Source organism: Siphateles boraxobius, unplaced genomic scaffold, assembly GCF_051911475.1.
Source record: "Siphateles boraxobius isolate OS27281-9 unplaced genomic scaffold, OSU_SipBor_1 3, whole genome shotgun sequence".
NCBI classification, from domain to species: domain Eukaryota; kingdom Metazoa; phylum Chordata; class Actinopteri; order Cypriniformes; family Leuciscidae; genus Siphateles; species Siphateles boraxobius.
This window is the reverse complement of record NW_027508919.1, coordinates 15,261,296-15,280,153: the sequence shown is the minus strand read 5'-3', so window position 1 is coordinate 15,280,153 and position 18,858 is coordinate 15,261,296. Positions and strand designations below refer to the sequence as shown.

At 36.7% G+C, this 18,858-nt stretch overlaps 1 protein-coding gene and 1 pseudogene across 2 annotated transcripts; both read left to right on the top strand.

Annotated features, from left to right (window-relative positions):
* Positions 1–7,319: 7,319 nt before the first annotated feature.
* Positions 7,320–9,317, top strand: LOC143756997 (leukocyte cell-derived chemotaxin-2-like). Its single transcript, XM_077247939.1, has 5 exons — positions 7,320–7,469; positions 7,833–7,865; positions 7,957–8,047; positions 8,664–8,809; positions 9,010–9,317. Exons 1-5 carry the CDS (start codon positions 7,430–7,432, stop codon positions 9,174–9,176), a joined length of 477 nt encoding a protein of 158 aa, XP_077104054.1. The 5' UTR covers positions 7,320–7,429; the 3' UTR covers positions 9,177–9,317.
* Positions 9,318–15,124: 5,807 nt separating this feature from the next.
* On the top strand, positions 15,125–18,587 carry LOC143757124 (leukocyte cell-derived chemotaxin-2-like; annotated as a pseudogene). The gene is made up of 4 exons (XR_013210418.1): positions 15,125–15,192; positions 15,589–15,725; positions 16,374–16,519; positions 16,693–18,587. The product of XR_013210418.1 is annotated as a leukocyte cell-derived chemotaxin-2-like (transcript).
* The last annotated feature ends 271 nt before the right edge of the window (positions 18,588–18,858 follow it).

Below are 18,858 nucleotides of genomic sequence, written 5' to 3'. Positions count from 1 at the left end.
TATTTCATGATTATGTAGCCTTGCTTACCTTCATTGATATGCTCCTTCTGAACTTACATTTTGTACTCCAGTGGACAATATTATCTAGTGGAGACATTTAAACACCTTGATATGACTGAGAATGAATTGAAAATTGAAAACCTACAGCATATCACACATTATAAATGTTTGATTACAGTATTTGAGTGTACAATTATCAAAAACATTAATTTTTATTTAATAGTGGTGGTGCAAAACTATCAAAAGAAATTGTAAAATTAGTCTCTCTTTTTAATTACAAATCATGTAAACATAAATGCAGAAAATGTGGTCTTTCAACCCACACTTGAAGTAAAAGTCCCCTGGGAAGCTATAGGTATATAGTGTAGACATTGTGTGTCCATCACAATAGAATGATAAAGCATAAACCTCTGGGTTTGAGTAAGGAATGTTATGTAGTATGCTTCTAAAAAAGTCTACCTCTCTGAAAGAGTAAACCTATGGTATAGTTATAGACCGGCAAATACAAATGTGTACATTCATAAATACGGTACATAAACACACACAGATAAGCATGTATGCCTGGTTTGTAAGACCACAGTTAATGTGTCCTTTGATTTCATTCTTCACTTTGTCCTATCACTGTTGAAAGCAGAAGAAACAAAAAAGGAGAAACATGAAATATCTTACCATAACAAAACTGACAGTTGAACTGATTCTGTGCTGTGGTTTATTTGCAATTAGACTGCAATAATTAAACGGCACATTGTTCGAGTTCTACATTAGCTCCTTTAGTGATACATTACAGCCTTTAGACACGCTCCACAAACTATGACATTCCTAATAAAATGTATTTTCTTCACTTGATTTCCTACATTTAGTGGTTTAGAATGTTGTGATTTTTATATTGTGATATTATATTGATTTAAGAAAAAACACAAGGGCAGACTTCCTTTGCTTTTTGCAAATACTCATTGGTACACATTTGTAAATTCCACAGAAGCATGCATACTGTTAAGGGTTTAGATTTACTTTAAAGGGCTCATGAATTGAGAAATCAAATTTTTCTTGATCTTTTGACATATAAGGTCTTTGTACTATACAAATATCCAGTAAGTTTCAGAACGCAAAACTGCCTTGTTAGTCCAAAAACAACTTTTATTGAAACCAAATTCTCAAAATGAATAGTTTCAGACTTTGTCTCAGTATGATGTCATAGTGTGACGAAAGATTGCCTCTGGGGAAGATTGGGCTCAGGCGTTGTCTAGATGGCTGGCTGGGCTCTGGGTTCAGAGTGAGTGTGAAAAATGAGTGGCTGGCAAATTCTTCCTCCACCTCATCCACATAGGGTGACCACCTGCTAATAAGCCCAAGGTGGGACAAGGGGTATGTTTCTGAGGGACAATGTGGGACACTGCCTGGCGCGGCGGTGCCCCCACCCCACGGACAGACTCACTGATAGTGGTTTACCCATTTCTAGCACATACCACCTTACATGGTATATTAATAATGCCCTATTCCCCTAAACATGTGTAATTGCTGATGTATGCTCATGAATAGGCCAACCAATGTGTATTTTTTTCTAAATAAAGATTCATAATATTTTGAACATTCAATGAATTGACAGATGCACTTCCACTTACGATTTACTTTAGCTATTTAATTTTATTTATTTTTCATTACAATTTATTCACCTTAAATAAATAATAATATAAAATTATAGGATTAACAGGAATAGCTTGTTTTCACATTACGTCACGTCACTGCATTGCCATAGCGATACATACTTATATGTAGATTTATTTATTTATAATATTCAAAACACTGTAAATAGGTTCATTATCTGTAAATCTGAAAATGTCTATTCTGACTAAACCCAACTTTGATAGTTTTATTCTCATATATTTATATATATATATATATTTTTTATTCTTATAATTTGTAGTATTATGTTTCATGTTGTATTTGTATATGTCAACTGGAAGCCTCAGTACCAAAACAAATTCCTTGTGTGTGCAAGCACACTTGGCAATAAAGCTCTTTCTGATTCTGATTCTTCTGATACAGATGGAGGGCAGGAAGTGATTTTCTATATTTAGGACTCACTATAACAAACTCAAAATGCCTATGTTTTGCGTCGTTTATGGTTTCTCAAATCGATCAAACCTCGAGGAGTTTTTATCGTGTGCCAAAATTTGTTGTTCATAAGGGGGGAAAATACAAGAAATTGACAGAAAAACATCAGAAAAATTGCCGGTCGGGAGGAGCCGAATGGGAAAATGCCCGTGTGTGCCAGTGATCACTTCGTCAAAGCTGAGTTAATACAGCTTATGTGTCTGTTTGTGTAACGTACCAGTTTTTGAACTTTGTAAAGTCAAAGTATGTCTGTGAGACGAGGTAGTTGCTGATATCTACCGCCTCAATGGCAGGCAAATCTTTCAATTCAGTTGAAAATCGGTCCTCTTCATAACGTAAGGATCACGTCCAACATATGTTTAGATTTTTTGTTTATATATTTCTCTTGTAATAGCGTCTAAAGTAGTACAGTACAGACTTTCCTCCATCACGTCCATTGCGTTCTTCACTTCCTGCCCTCCATCTGAATTTCGCGCGTCAACACAGTCACGTGACTGCAAACAACCTATTGTAGTTGCTCAACACCACAGGAACAGTTTAAAAAAAATTCTTAACTCACAACTCCAGAGGTTCACGGAACGAGAAGTCACTGCGCTGTCATGACAACAATGAAAAAGTTGACAACAACCTAGTCAGCGATTCAACTGAGGTCACGTGGGTGTGGCAACAGTAGCGTGCTGAACTGTCAAGTAATGTTCGTTTGGGTGCCTGGGGCTCGAGGATATAGAGCGACCGACTTTTTTTTTTAGCAAGCATTGATTATGCGTGACACGGTCTCAATTTGCGGGACGCATGAATTGGGCTTCAAACGCTGTGCGCGCTACGCGGGACGGGTGGTCACCCTACATCCACAGTGAACAAGGATCCACTCTTAATAAGCACCAGTTCTACAAAATCAATACATTTCCTCTGATGACCATCAGCAAGCAGGGGAAAAAGTTGTTTAATGTTAGGATTTAAACAAGTCCATAAAAATGAAACGAGTGCACTGTCAGGGTAGTGTGTAAGATGGGCACGGTCAAAAGCTCACTGTTGTGCTCCTTGAGGGAGCAATTCTCCTGGTTGAGGCGAATGGCTGGTATATTGATTATATATCTCTTCTAGGTCCAGTATTCTGTCACATCCAGGCAAAACGAAGGCAAGGAACAGGTGAGGTGGATAAATAATAACCATTAAAACTTTTTTTTTGTCAAAAACAAAGAAGGCAATTCAACATAAGAACAGTCAGAAGAAAACCAACGCAACAAATTTACCAAAGCAAAGATAACAATGGACAACAATTAAACATAGGGCTTGAATACACAGGATAAAATAAACTGAACAAGAAAAAGGTCCACAATGCAATCAGTAACCATGACATCAGATAATGAATGAGAACTCAAGGCAAACATGAACAGGGAAAGCCACACTAAAACACAATGGAACTAAACGTAACCCTTACATACAGTTGGCCAATGATTCAACTATGTAATGAGATAAAACCGTACTGTAGCGTCTTCGTTTCAACACTAAAACAATGCCATAAAATACAATACTAGCTTACAAAGACATAAGGAATAATATTTATATTTGTATTGTCTTCCGATTTCATATCAGACTCTGGTTCAAACATGTATGGTTGAATTTCACCGGTTTTGATAGACTTCTGTAGTTTGTCCTGAATTCAGTGTGCGGCCAGCAACCTTCTTGCTAGTATTTCACCGGTTGCCATTTTTCAACATTGGGATGTTTTCAAAACAATTTCTCACATGTAATGGTGGGTATGTGGAAAATTATTTTAATATGCAAAACTGTTACCCAATCATACCACTGGGCGTTTATTTCCAAGTCTTGAATTTGGCACTCCCATCAGAGTGTTTCAAAGAGAGGGTTAAAAACAAGATAGAAAATATTCTATTATTTCTAAATTAGGATGTTTTTTTATGTAAAATCGAATTACCGTATAACCTCAAAAAAATTTGAACATTTACAAAAAAATGCAGTTCATGACCCGTTTTAAACATTGATAAAGTCTCAGTATGCACTACATGTGTTCATAAATACTATAAGTAAGTGGCGAGATCTATTAAATAGTTTCTGACAGTGAACTCCCTAATGTATAACCAAAGTATCGCTTTAAACTCTTTTAGAATGCATTTGAGCTTTTATCATTTTCATCATCATATTTGCACTGTGGTCGCACAATGTTGGTTCTGAAAAAACAAGCAGAAAAATATCCAATGAAAAAAACTAAAATGGTCATAGAGTGATTGTGAGAGTTTCACTTGGATTTTATGTTTTGCACTGGCTTATTTTCACTGCAACATAAATTAATATTTGAAATATAGAGCACCAGCGTAGCCAGAAAAGAGTATCTGGGTGTGCATAAGAAAAACTGGGTGTGCCACATTTATTGTCAGATTAATGTGCAATAAACCCAGACTCTGCGTATCACTAACTTTACAGAATAGACTGGGCTGATGTGTTAAATTATACTCAGGTTTGCCAGATAAACATAATACTACATAAAATATAACTCAGGGCTCGACATTAAGCCTTTTCATGTGCTTGTCCTTCGAAATTGTAAATTGGTCATACACTTCTCCAAGTAAAAAAATAGCTTGTCCAGAAAAAAATGCAGTAAAGCAATATTCTCATCAGTGTTCAGTCAACTTTGACATATTTAAATCTGCATATTTATGATATTTTAACCTTTATAAACAGCATTTTTCCTTAATCGTCATAAATATAGGCTATGCTTAATTTTTCATTTTAAATTCTTAAATTTGATCAATAAATTAAATTAGAATAATAAGGCACTAAATGGCTGCTACCAATCAAATGAAATAATTGACAGTGAAAAATTGCAATGGCATTAAATAATGTTATGAGATTGTTTTAAATATTTTTTGAATATACAAATATGAAACATTGGAAAGAATGATACTTTTAAACACGAAACTAAACCACCAATAGGTGGCGGCCGATCACCATCTTAATGAGTGAGTCATTGAGCCATTTATTCAAACGATTCGTTCAAATGGCTGAATTGTTCAGGAATGAGGCAGTTGTTTAAAGGACAATTCCAGCGCAAAATGAACCTAGGGTGTAATATCACATTGGTACCGAGTCGACCGTTCTCTGGGATTTGTTTTCATGATAATCGAATGTAAAGAGTTTTATCTCTAAACACTATTTAGCTCATAACGCTAGTTTATGGGGCATCGAGTAAGTAAAAATAAATCGCTAGTTAATACCACAAACATGGCTCAAAATAGCCCCACACTTCTGGTTCGAATGGTCGAGTCTGTTTTCCAAAGATGGCTCCTGCCTGTATACGTGAAGTGTACTGTCTTTATAACGCTGAATCATTCAGTAATGCGGTTATGTGTTCCGGTGAGATGTGTTATATGGTTCTGCTGTGATCTTTGTTTGGAACTATGTTCGCTGCTCAAATACAACAAAAACAGTCAATATTGTGTCTAAAATGTAAGTGACTTAATATTAATCAGGCCTACTTGTTTATTAAAATGTCATATGAAATCAGTGAAAAATTTTCAATCGTGATATGGTATTCAGCACTCGTGGTCGTGTGATGTTGCTTAACTGTATCATATCATGTTATAAATATAAAAACTCCAAATTAATTTTTACAGCTGTATGTTCATTAAGTTTTATGTGAACTGCGCTCATTTGTTTCCATTTCTCCTCATGAGGCGTGAGCCTCAACAGCACATCCTTGTTACGGTCAGAGAGTCTGCAGCTGTTTGCGGATTGGATGGCGGTCCGAATGTCACAGAATTTTTTTTTAGCAATAATAATTAAAACAATTAAATTACATTTTAAATTAACAAATTGTAAGTAAACAACAATAGGCCAAGTTTAGAAAAATATTTTTTATCGAGACTTAAAGGAACACTCCACCGTTTTTTTAAAATAGGGCTTATTCACATTTAGATTTTATGTATTTTTGTCTCAGTGTATGCATTGTTTTAGTTTGGCAGAGCCGCCGCTAGCTTAGCTTAGCATAATGAATGGAATCCTTTGTTGCCAGCTAGCATGTCGTAAGTAAAACTAAAAAAAAAAAAAAAAACGAATTACTTCTTGTGGCCTGCATATTCACAACAAGTACAAATAGCAATGAAGATTAAAGGAAAGTTTGAAATTTGGACACATGCTGCTGGCCCGAGAATTTTCGGTTTCTGTGGTAGCACCCCCCACCTCCACAATGGTTTCATAGATGCACTGTAACAATCATTCATAAAACGCATTAAACTTTAGTTTACAAAGCCGTGCAACTCATCGAGCTGTCTAGGGTGTTCACTGATATGCTCACACAAAAATTGCTGCAAAAGATGCTTTCCAACAGGTGTTTTACCATTCGCTGTAAAACTGTGGACCTATTTTTCCAAACGCCTCACATCCGTACATTCTTCCGTTGAGAGCTTGAATAATAGACACTCCAGCCCAGTTGGTGGCGATAATGCACCTTTGCCAATGTTTGGATAGCGTACCTGGGGTTGGTTGGGGTTTTTAGTCAGACAGTCAGAGTTTTCAGAAGAGGAGCTGCCAGCTTTGGAAATAGAACGACAGGAGGAGGAGGTTGCGATCGCTCAACAGCCAGAGGACGTGAGGACAATCCAAAAGCGAAGATACCCTGTGCAGGTCACGCCTGTATGTTGACAGAAGTTTGGGGATTTCAGGTGTTGCGTGATATCTCCCCGTCCAAGTAGCAGTGCTTCGCCTGTGCTTCACCCCAATATAGTCCCAAGTCAATATCTGCCTAGGAAATCGCCTAGTCTTAATCTGCATTGCTATTGTACTCGTTGTGAATAGGCAAGCCACAAGATGTAGTTAGGTCATTTTTTTTTGTTTTTTGATCACTTTTACTCACGACATGCTAGCTGGCAAACAAAGGATTCCATTCATTATGCTAAGCTAAGCTAGCGGCGGTGCTGCCAAACTAAAACAATGCATGCACTGAGACAAAAATGTGTTTGCCCACCTATCTAAATGTAGGGGAGACGGTGAATAAGCCCTATTTCAAAAAACGGTCGAGTGATCCTTTAAAAAAATAAATAATTCTGCATCTATTTGCAGGTGTACAAATAGATGCAGGCGCACCCGTGGCTACGCCAATGATGTAGAGGCTAGTCTTTTGTTCCCATTTTGGCTGTTATGCAATTCCATTGTGTTTGTAACATGTGCAAGTGTGTTGAAAGCAGAATTTCCTCATGACCCCAGTCAAAATATAAAAACTCACAGTTAAATGAGTCAAACAGACTGAGGACGACAGCAGAGAAGAAAGCATCTGAAAAGCAATTCTTATAGGATCATGAGACTTTACATCCTTTTCAGTTTTCTGTTTTTGGCTGGTGAGAAATTACAATTTAACTTAAATCATCATTGCAAGCAATTTTCTAAAACTTGTAAATAAGATAAGAAAACACTGAGTGTAATGCACAAATAAGGCATAATTAATTTTGACAATGTTTATGTTCTAAAATTTACATTTATTTTAATTACATTTAAATCTAAATTAAATATTGGTAAAAAAAAACTATTCCACATATTCTCGCAAACAAGAATGAGTAGAGTATTAAGATTTGTGTTTTACTGTTAACATTTTTAAATTTGAAGTTTTGTTGTGTCATGTAACATGCAAAGTAAACCTTGCAAAAACAATCCAAAATACAGTAATTATGCAAATTAAAGTCCTAATGTGTGTCTCTTTTCAGTGATTTGCAGCTCTCGTGTTGATGCTAGTCAAGGTATGAAATGTAAATGAAGAAAAAGACAAATAGACAAAAATGAAGACAGTCAGGAAGCATAAAATAACACAAAATCTTTTCATTTTCACAGTGACATTTGGCCCCCTCTGCAGTGGTAACCCAAGTAACCGTAAAAGAGGATGTGATACAAAGTATGGCTGTGGAAACTATGGAGCCGGACGGTAAATTCTATTTTTGATCCTGTTGCTTCTAATTGTCTGTATATAAAGCTTTATTTCCCAGGCTAATTTTTATCTGACCTCATATAGCTCTTCCCAGAAGTCATTGATGACACATTTAGTAGATACAACCTTTTTAGGGTGTGCTAACATAATGATCATTTCTTTGTTTTGAGTGTTTTACCACACAAGTTTGACACAACTTTACAAAATATTTTAATTCTGTACCACAGGCATCATATTAAATTTAAAAAATAAAATAAAATCAGCATCATTACTTGCCTCCATGTTGTTTACAACTAGTATGAACTTCTATCTTTCATAAGAAACATAGAAGATATTTTGCAGACTGACCAGAATGCTTTTTTCCATGCAGTGGAAATGAATGCGTACTAATATTATTATTATTCACTGATCAGTTGTCACAAAACTATATGTTGACACACTGAAACAAATAAAGTTTGATGTCAGATCTTGATTTATAATGTCTGAATGTAGCTACATTAGGATTTTAAAGCTATGTGAGTAGTTAAAAAAAAAAATCTACTTTCTACTTAATTTTGGTCACAGGGAGTAAATGATGATAGGACTATTCTTATTATGTTTGTTTGTGCTGCAGTGGGAATCGGAAACATATGGGTCTTGACATTGTGTGTGCTGATGGAGCCACAGTTTATGCTCCATTTGATGTGAAGCTGAACGGTAAAGCTGCACCATACATAAAGAACAATGCTATCAATGATGGCATTAACTTGAGTGGAGAAGGTGTGTATCTTATGTTAAATATTCTAAAGCATGAATAGCAATGTAGCACACATTTATTTCATTGAATATGTCATATCTAAATTGAAAATTAATATTAGTATATTAGTAAATATAGGACATGTGGAGTAAGATTTTGTACATCTAAAGCATAATCTCACAGTAATCTCACAATATAATATCAATGCCTGTCTGTTTGGCAGGTCTCTGCTTCAAGCTGTTCTATGTAAAGCCGGACCGTTACACCGGGACCCTGAAGAAAGGGCAGAAGATTGGACGTATGCTCCCAATGCAGAGCGTTTATCCTGGCATCACTTCCCATGTTCATGTTCAAATGTGTGACAAATCAGATCCCACCAAGTACTTCTGATGCCGATGGAGTTGATGACCACATGCAATGGCAACCATCAAACCACTTTAAAACATTGTGCCATTTATATCAGCTTCTTACCTTATTTCTTTATACTGGTGCCCAGCACTTTGCAATCTAACAATAAAGTTTTGAAGACTATTATGTTCTTAGTGTTACATGTCTAAAAGGCAGGGTAGGTGATTTGTTCCATTAACATATTTTGTTTTGCTGGTTAAAAGTCTCTTCACATCCTGATAGAAGCATCAATAAGTTAATTGCATAAATAATGCTTAGGACCATAAAATGTTTGTCCAATCATTGCATTTGGTCCGAATGTAACAGTACATCAGGATGACTAAATTGTGCTCGAATTTTAGAGTTTAGAGCTTGTCCCCACAAAAAAAAACAAAAAAAAAACTTGTTGTTGAGCTGATTCTGTGCTGTCATTTATTCACAATCAGACTGCAATGTCTCACATTTCAACTTCTCCTTTAGCTTCTTTAGTGGCACATTACAGCCTTTAGACATTCTCTGCAAACTTTTACTGCAACGTATAATGACATTCCTGTTCGGAACAGTTCGGCCTGTTCCATAAAGAGTGCTGAAAAAAATGTTGGGGTTAAAGTCCAACACCTGACATGAATTAACCTAAATAATTTGTCTGGCCTGAAGCAGTTCCATAAAGGTTATTTGAAGTTCACAAAATTTACTAATTTGATCCAGGTTGAGTCATTATAGTTGTGTGTGCATACTATTCTTAAAGCTACACTGTGTGATTTTTACCCCCATCTAGCGGTGAAAAGGTATATGACCATCCAGTGAATATTAGTTTCTGTTCCTCTCAATTCCGATTTCGTTTTAACTCCTACGGTGGCCAATGTAGTCCAAGATTAGCATGGCTTCCAGTTCGACCTCGTCCATGAGTGAAAGGTGAAGCTTGAATTAACCGTATGTCCCTCTTTGGCTAATGTACTTTCAAGATGGAGGGGCAACATGGCGACCGACATTAGAACCCCCCAACCCGTATGTATTTTCAATGGCATATTATACACACGAGAATACTTTATTACTTGAACGAAGTAAATATACATTAATGAGCACATATATTTTTGAAAGAACTTAGTGTTTTTAGCTAAGAATAAACTAAAAAAGTTACACAGTGTAGCTTTAAGCATTCTTATTTTACAAAATGTTATAAAATACAAATAAGCTTTGCAGATCTTTAGGGTTTTAACAATGTTTTTCATGCTTGTTCAATGAACCAAACAATTATTGCACATGCAGATGTGGCCAGAGCAATAAACTGCAATGTCCGTAATGTAAGACAGTGTTTCAGGGAAACGGGAAGGTCAGCTGATCGTCCTTCCAGTGCCAAATCACATGTAGCCATATGTCAAGTCACCTTTATTTATTACGCTTTATACAATACAGATTATTTCAAAGCAGCTTTAAATGTGAATAATGTGAATATGAGGGACATCGGAAAGTGTATTCAGATTATTCAGCAGCATATCAGGACAATGGGATAAATCATAGACTGGGATAATGCATGGGGAAAATGTAAATGTAAAAGAAAATGCTTTGTAGGGGAATTAGGGTTAAGCCACATAAAGAGACTAATATGCTCAATGAAGATTATGGGCCTGTTTCAGAAAGGAGGTTAAGTGAAAACTCTGAGTACGTTAACCATGAAATTAGGGAAACTCTGGGTTTTCCATTTCAGAATGGGAGGTATGTCAAACCCAAGAAAGCAGGGTAAGTCAAGCCCGTTTCTGAAAGAGAGGTAATACTCAGAGTCAGATACCATGGTAACCAAAATCGCTTATGTTTTAAAGCATAAGCGATGTTTAAATATTTCATTCATCATTCAAGCTACAATAATAATCTTAATGCAAACTGAAACAACATTGGCAAATAATTTGTAAAATAAGAAAAATGCCCTTAAATTATTCCCCCCCCCCCAAAAAAAATATGACATAAGGTAGTACTAGGAAAGACTAAATACCTTATGTAAATTTTCTTATGTAGAAAATGCATCTTGATTTAAGAATCTTTAGATATTTTGACCAGAACCAACAAGACAAAAATGCTAATTAAGAAGTAAGCATTATTTGCAGTGCAGTACATTCATTCATTCAATATTTTTCTATATAACATTGGGGATGCAGAGCATGAAGGAAAGTGTGCCTTGCTCTCACGCTCTTTCTTAGAATTTTTGTGTTGTTTCCTGCACAAACCCGTGAGAGCCATCAAAGAAGAGATTCACAGGATTTATGAAATCAGTGGTGTAGAAATCGTTTTAAACGAGGAAACATTGGAAGAAATTAAGCTCTAGCATAAGTTCTGCTGGGAAGACTCAATTGTTACGTCACTCTTTACCTTCTCATCAGTCCAATCGTGTTCTAATACTGTGGTATATAAGATAGGTACTGACACATGTCTGAGTTCGCAGATGCTGACGCTTTCATTTACCTCCATCCTCCACGCCACCACCACCAGGATGGTCCCTTCCCGTACCTCACAGGGGGTCGGCTGCGCCCCTGCCTTCGTCTTCAGGCAGGAAATGCAGAGTCCGTACTCTCAAATTGGGAGCTACGGACGGGGCCTACGCCAAATAACTTTATATATTGCTTGCTGGGCTGTTAATAAATGGTTAATTGATACAGTATTATTCTCCAGAGTCTTTCTGGTAGAAATGAAAGCGTAAGCGTAAGTTCTATCAGAAAGACTCCACTGCCACGTCATTAATTCATAATTTTGCGCAACTAATCACAGCTTGACATCAAATATAAAAAGACTGATCTTACCATCCTATTTTGTTGCCTGTAGGTGTCGAGCGAAATTCCCCTCCATCCTCCCCACCACCACCAGGATGGTTCCCGTCCACTCGTTCAGGGGTAGCCTCCGCACCTGCCTCTATCCTAAGACAGGACCTACCAGTTAACTTCCAAACCTGGACGGAGGACGAGGCCAAAGAACTTTGAGATGGAGCTCGTTGAGGGTTTACTTTTTTTTTTGTCTGTAAAATTATTTTATAAAATAAAATCCATTTCATTCGAGAATCCTCCCGAGTCTTTTTGGTAGTACTACATAGTTATTCAACCCGAACCTCCATCGCAAGGATAACTTGAGCAGGACCTTTCAGGACCTTTTAGTTTGAGGTACATTATGAGATGTTGCAACTGTAATTCCTCACCATCAGCATTAAGGCAGGCATACACTGTACGAATTTCGTCCGATTTTGAGCCAAGTTCTGACTCGTGCGACTCTTTTTCGGTTCCCATCTTTACTGCCCCATCTTTCAAGAGCAAGCGTTTTGTGAATCCTGCGTTGAACTCCGAGATTTGAACGGAGTCGGTAAAATGAGATTTGAGGTCTGGTCAAGTTGCTTGCAGTTTTGTTTTGTTTTTTGTCCGTGGGATACCATATAAATGAAAATTAGTTTAATAACTTACCGTTCTGCCAGTTTTTACCTCTGATATTTTAACAATGATTAAGAATTGAAATTGTGTATTGACTCTGAAGTATACGGACGTCTTTTTGTCGGGTACTGTTGCCATGGTGAATAGTAATTTCGGAGCTCCATTTTTCATGACTTTTTCATAGTCGTGGTGCACACACAGTCAGCCTACTCAAAGTTGATCGAACTAACTCAAATCAGCTGTTCTGAAACCTAAAACTCAGAGTTTCCCATCTCAGGGTAAATCAAATCAGAGTTCAAGTTTTAACTCAATTGGCTGAACCTCCTTATTGAAAGGTGCCCCAGAAGTCAAAGTTGAAGTTCAATCAGTTGAGAGAGTTTATGGATAAGTGGGTTTATTTGATCAGAACCCAAGTTGCATTGGCCAAATGTTCTTGTGTAGTCGTGCTGTGTAGCATGTCTCGTGTTTACCATTGGCTGTATGCTTTCATGTTTTTGTGTTATGTGGAGCATGCATCACGTGTTTGTCATCGGCCTTGTGTTTCCTTATTGTCATGTTTTTTTGCAGTCTGTGAGAGCTCTGGCTGTTATCACGTTCTCCCATCTATTGTCTAAACCCTGCCCTTCTTATCTGAATATTATTCATTCTTATTATCTGATTGTTATCTGATTATTGGTTCATTTGCCCTACTTTCTCTCCCTTTATACCCTTTCATTCCCTATTTATTTTCCATGTTCTCAGTTCGTCATTGTTACTCGTCCTGTATGAACCTCTTTAGGCCATCCCATTGTGGGGATCTACTCAGGCAGGCATACAACACAGCTGCAGCACATTCACTAAACACTCGGGATCATGTGATCTGTTGTAAGGTCACATGACTAATTAGGAAGCGATAAAGGTTTGCTGCCTGCAAGGCAGACCTTTTCTGTGTTGATGCTGGACACTGTTGTGTGAGTTGGGCTCCTTTTTTTATGTAGGTATAACTGGTCATTGTGGAACCTATTTAATCAATGCTATTGAATTTTAATATTTGTTTATTTCAATTTTTGTTAGGGGTAATTTTAGAAGCGCGTGTCTACTCTTCACAGAGGACACAGGCTTCTGTCTGGAAGTTTAACCTTTATGCAATCACCCCCAGTGTGACTCGAGCTGCTGGGCTGCACTGGTAAATGCCTCAATATGTACATTTTCCATTGAATGTTTTATATTTGCATTGAAACAAGTTTTAATGACTTTGTGTGTAGCAACGGAACATTCACCTTTTCTCTGCATGTGTTAATGCGCTGTGGGACAGTTGAGCATACTGGAAAAGTAGCAATGTATTTTTGTGTTATGTTTAAATTGACTATGCTATGGTGTTTAATGAGGTTGGTAACTAACTAACATGCTTGGTATCTTTTGAAAAGGGACCAGGCCAGCCACTGTTTTCATGTGATTGATAAGCACTTTATTGTTTTCTGTTTGATTTTTTTGTTGTTGTGTGGTTAATTTTGTCATTCATGTGCCACATTCATAGTAGCATTTTATTTTATTTTTCTTGACTAAGGGTTGCCATTTATGCTGGTGGTTCTCCTCCCTAACTATGTTTTCTGTGTAGGTTATCCTTGTAAAAGGCCGGATCCATGCTGATGCTTTGCCCCTTCTCTTCAGGGGACCACACTGGGAGAGACATTGCATTGGTGTGTACTTATAACTACAACACGGTGTGATATTTTGTAGTGGTATCTAAAGATCTTAGGTGTGTAGAGCTTGCTGTGGTGCATGCTTCGACTGGTGCTGGGTTGCTGTCTCCTGTTTCTGTCTCCCCAGGGGTTCTGTCTCCTGAGCAAGGGTTTTGCATTGGCTGATCCGACCTTCCTAGATTGAGGAAAATCCACCAGTCATTTATTCCAGTATTTTTAAGATCAGTTTTAATAACTTTTCTACGTCTTTTTGCACTAAAATATATAATAAATTTGGAATACATTTATATATCTGCCTCTTCTTTACTGTCCCTTTGCGGGGATAAACATATTATTAGCCACACTACATTCATAGGAAGATTTGTGGTTCCTCCTGCCCATTATCAGGGGGTGGTGTAGTCAGTCTTGAAATAAGGTGTACTGCACGAGTGGTACTACACCATAATTTCAAGTCCTGTCCTGTCGTGTCCAGACCGCTCTACCCCGCCAACGTGCCGGTGAATCCTGCATTTTCTCCTTGGGTATAGTTTTTGTTTATTTTTTGTTTTATTTGATCAATTACTAAAACAAATAATACTTTAGTGTTAGCATTTGAGTCCTCTCTCCATCCTTACGCACAAACCTGACACAAAGAGACTGAGGACGACAGCAGAGAAGAAAGGGGCGGTGATGGCACAGTGGATAAGACACATGCCTTTGGTGTGAGAGACCCGGGTTCGAATCCACTGTGAGACACCAATGTGTCCCTGAGCAAGACACTTAACCCCTAGTTGCTCCAGAGGTGTGCGACCTCTGAAATATAGAAATTAAGTCGCTTTGGATAAAAGCGTCAGCTAAATGAATAAATGTAAATGTAAAGAACGCATCTGAAAACAAACACTTATAGGATCATGAGACTTTACATCCTTTTCAGTTTCCTGCTTTTGGCTGGTGAGAAATTACAATTTAACTTAAAGCTTCACTGCCTGCATTTTTATTCTAAAACTTAACCTGTAAATGCTGCTTATGAGTATGAAAGCTATTGCACATGTTAGAAGTCTATTGCACAAATTAAGCATAATTCATTTTGATAATGTTTATATTTTAAAATGTACAATTAATCTGTTTAAGGTTAAATTAAATACAGGTTTAAAAAAAATATTCATGTTTCACATACGAGTTTTGAAAATGAGTATTAAGATGAAGTTTTATTGTTACCATTTTTAAATAATTCACTGATGTTTTGTGTTGTCATTAAAAACATTGTGAAAAGAGTAAACATTGCAAAAACATTAAAAAAACCCGAAATAATGCAAATTCAAGTTTTGATGTGTGTCTCTTTTTCAGTGATTTGCAGCTCTTGTCTGTTTCGGGTTCACAGTGAAATTTGGCCGCCTCTGCAGTAGTTACCAAAGTAACATTAGAAGAGGATGTGATTAGAAGAGGATGTGATAGTATGGCTGTGGACATTATGGAGCCAGTCGGTAAGTTCTGTTTTTGATCATGTTTCTTCTGATTGTCTGTATATAAATCTCTATTTCACATGCAAATTTTGTTTTATCTGACATTTATCTCCTCATAGCTGTTCCCATAAGTCATTGACGTCACATTTAGCAAATGTAAAGGAGGTGTGCTGTGACATATTGATCATTCTTTTGTTTTGAGTGTTACCAACCCAACATTGACAAAACCCAACATTACTAAACATCTTTATTCTGCAACATACACTCTTAGAAAAAAAGATAAATGGAGTTCTATATAGAAAGGTTCTTTATTACATTTTAATAAATCCTCTATGGCAAATGGGTTCTATAAATTAGACACCATACTAGTACAATAAAACAAATAAAATTCATCACCATTTACTCACCCTCATGTTGTTAACATAGTGTATGACCTTTCTATCTTGGATACTGACCAGACTGCTTTTTTCCATTCAAAGAAAAATGTGGAAATTAATGTGTACTAATACAATTATTCACTGTACAATTGTCAAGACACACAATAACAAAAAAAGTTTGATGTAACTGATGTCAGATCTTGATTTATTGCATCATGTTTAAATGCTTAAATGTGTAAGCATTTAAATGTTTAAAATAACTTTCTACTTAATTTTGGTGTTTGTGCTGCAGTGGGAATCGAAAACATTTGGGTCTTGACATTTTGTGTGCTGATGGAGCCACGGTTTATGCTCCATTTGATGTGAAGCTGAATGGCATATCTAGGCCAAACTCAAAGAACAATCCTATCAATGATGACATTAACTTGAGCGGGCAAGGTGTGTACCTAATGTTAAATATTCTAAAGCATGAATATCAATGTAACAATTTTCTTTTAGAGACATGTTTGTGGAAAAAAAAGTGCTTGCTTGATAAAATACTACTACTATAGGAATAATATTTCTTAAATCAAAAGCATAATCTTATATCTCCCACATAATCTGTTTGGCAGGTCTCTGCTTCAAGATGTTCTACGTAAAGCCGGACCGTTACACCGGGACCGTGAATAAAGGGCGGAGGATTGGACGTATGCTCCCAATGCAGAGCGTTTATCGTGGCATCCCCTCTCATGTTCATGTTCAAATGTGTAACTTATCAGATCCCACCAGGTACTTCTGATGCCAATAGAGTTGATGACCACATGCAACGGCAACCATCAAATCACTTCAAAATCTTCTGCCATCAGAAGTACAGAAAAGTAATACAGGGACCTATTACAAATTAAATTCCAAGTTAAAATGATAATTTATTGATTTAATTAAAATTTTTAAGTTGCAAATATTATTTTTTTGAGTTCTGTTGGACATAATGTTGATCTATGCCTTAATATTGTGTGTACTTTAAAGGGACATTAAGTAAGTATTACTCCCATCTAGCGGTGAAATTGTATTTTGCATTTAAACGAATTGTGCTCTCCAGCGCCTCGCGTTTTCAAATGCGTGTTGCATCTACGGTAGCCGTTATGTACCAAAAAGCTATGACAGGATGTCTTCTAATAGCACTTCGTCGAGTTTTCCTTCAGGTTAACAGGTTTGTTATTTCAAACAAACTTCAAATTGACACAACGAACAAACGAATGTTACAGTATGAAGTAATGAGTGTCAAAGACATGAACTATTGTAATTAGTATTTATGCCTTGTTTACTCGTTATATTTTTTTGCCTTGTTTACTCATTTTTTTTGTTGAAGTATGTGCATTGTTAGATATCATCAGATGATTCAACAGTAGGGAGAGGAAGTAGAGGAAGAGGACAGAGGCAGTGGATCAGGGGGATCTAGGCGAGGAGGTGGACGACGAGGAAGAGGAGAGTGAGAGTCAATACAACGACGACAAAGATGCCGGGCAGCTACAAGAGCTACATACAGAATTTATTCGTCTGTATTATTCAATGTGAGGTCACAGTATAAATGATAAATAACAGAAAATATCAGATAACATAAAAAAATGAAGTAGACTAAGCTACGCAAACAATGCAAGAACAATCATGCGCTCTATTAAAATATTTGTATCGAATTTCTAGCTTACAAAAGTAAACTAACAAACTTTTTTTAGCGCCTTCTCTACTTTACTCAATAGCTGCTATTCATCAAAGAGCCTGTTTAACTTTTAACTGTAAATGTTCTTCTGTCTATATAATAAAGTAAACAAACAAAAAAAACTTTAAGACTGTAACCTGTCGAGGAGAAAGCAGGACTTCAGCGTCTCTTTTGTATTCTTTCTCCTGCATTAGCTCTTTCCACCGGGAAAAAGCAATCCCGACATTCACTCGTGTCTTTTGTATCCTCCGGTCACGTTTCCTTTTCCGATCATTTTTGGTCTGTTTTGGCGAAGAGGATTTCTTATCCAGTGGCTCGGCATAGGTATGGTCTGCCATTAAATATAAAATCTACAAGCACCTCTCACTGCTCTGCTCCTTCGTTTCTGCTGCTTTCAGTTACGTCACGCTGGCTCTGAACCTTTTTTTTCTTTTTTTACAGTCTATGCTCTGAACGAAAACGCGTTGTGGAAACGCGTTGGCATACTTTTTGTCCCTCTCTGCTATTATAGTTTTTCAAGATGGCGGAACTACATGGCAGCCTCTGTTGATTTTCCCGTCCCATGTATATAAATATAATAAATTCTTCGTTTACGAGGATAAATCAGATAATTGGCAGAGGTATTTGTACACCATTGGGGACACATTTATGAATAAAAATATTGATTTTAGATTATAAATTACCTAAAAAATTACTTATAGTCCCTTTAAACTCTAATTTCTGCATTGATTGCTATTTTTTGTGTGTATATCAGCTTTATTTCTTAATGATCTAACAATGAAGAATTAAAGACTATTATGTTCTCAGTGTTACATTTCTTAAATAGTGCCATCATAGCATATAAATCATCCTTTTTTTTAAGACTTTACAAAGAAATACAAAACATTGTCTGCTAATTGCACTGAAGTTATAGACACTGATAATTAGTAAGTGAAGTAAAAACAATCAAACGACATACAAATCTCTTGAGTGGCTGTGTGCTCTAATAAATGTTCATGTTTAGTTTGAGACGACCTGCTTTTATTTTTTTATGTTGTTTTGTGTTGTGCTCTGACCTCTGTTCTTGGCTCTTTGTAGCAAC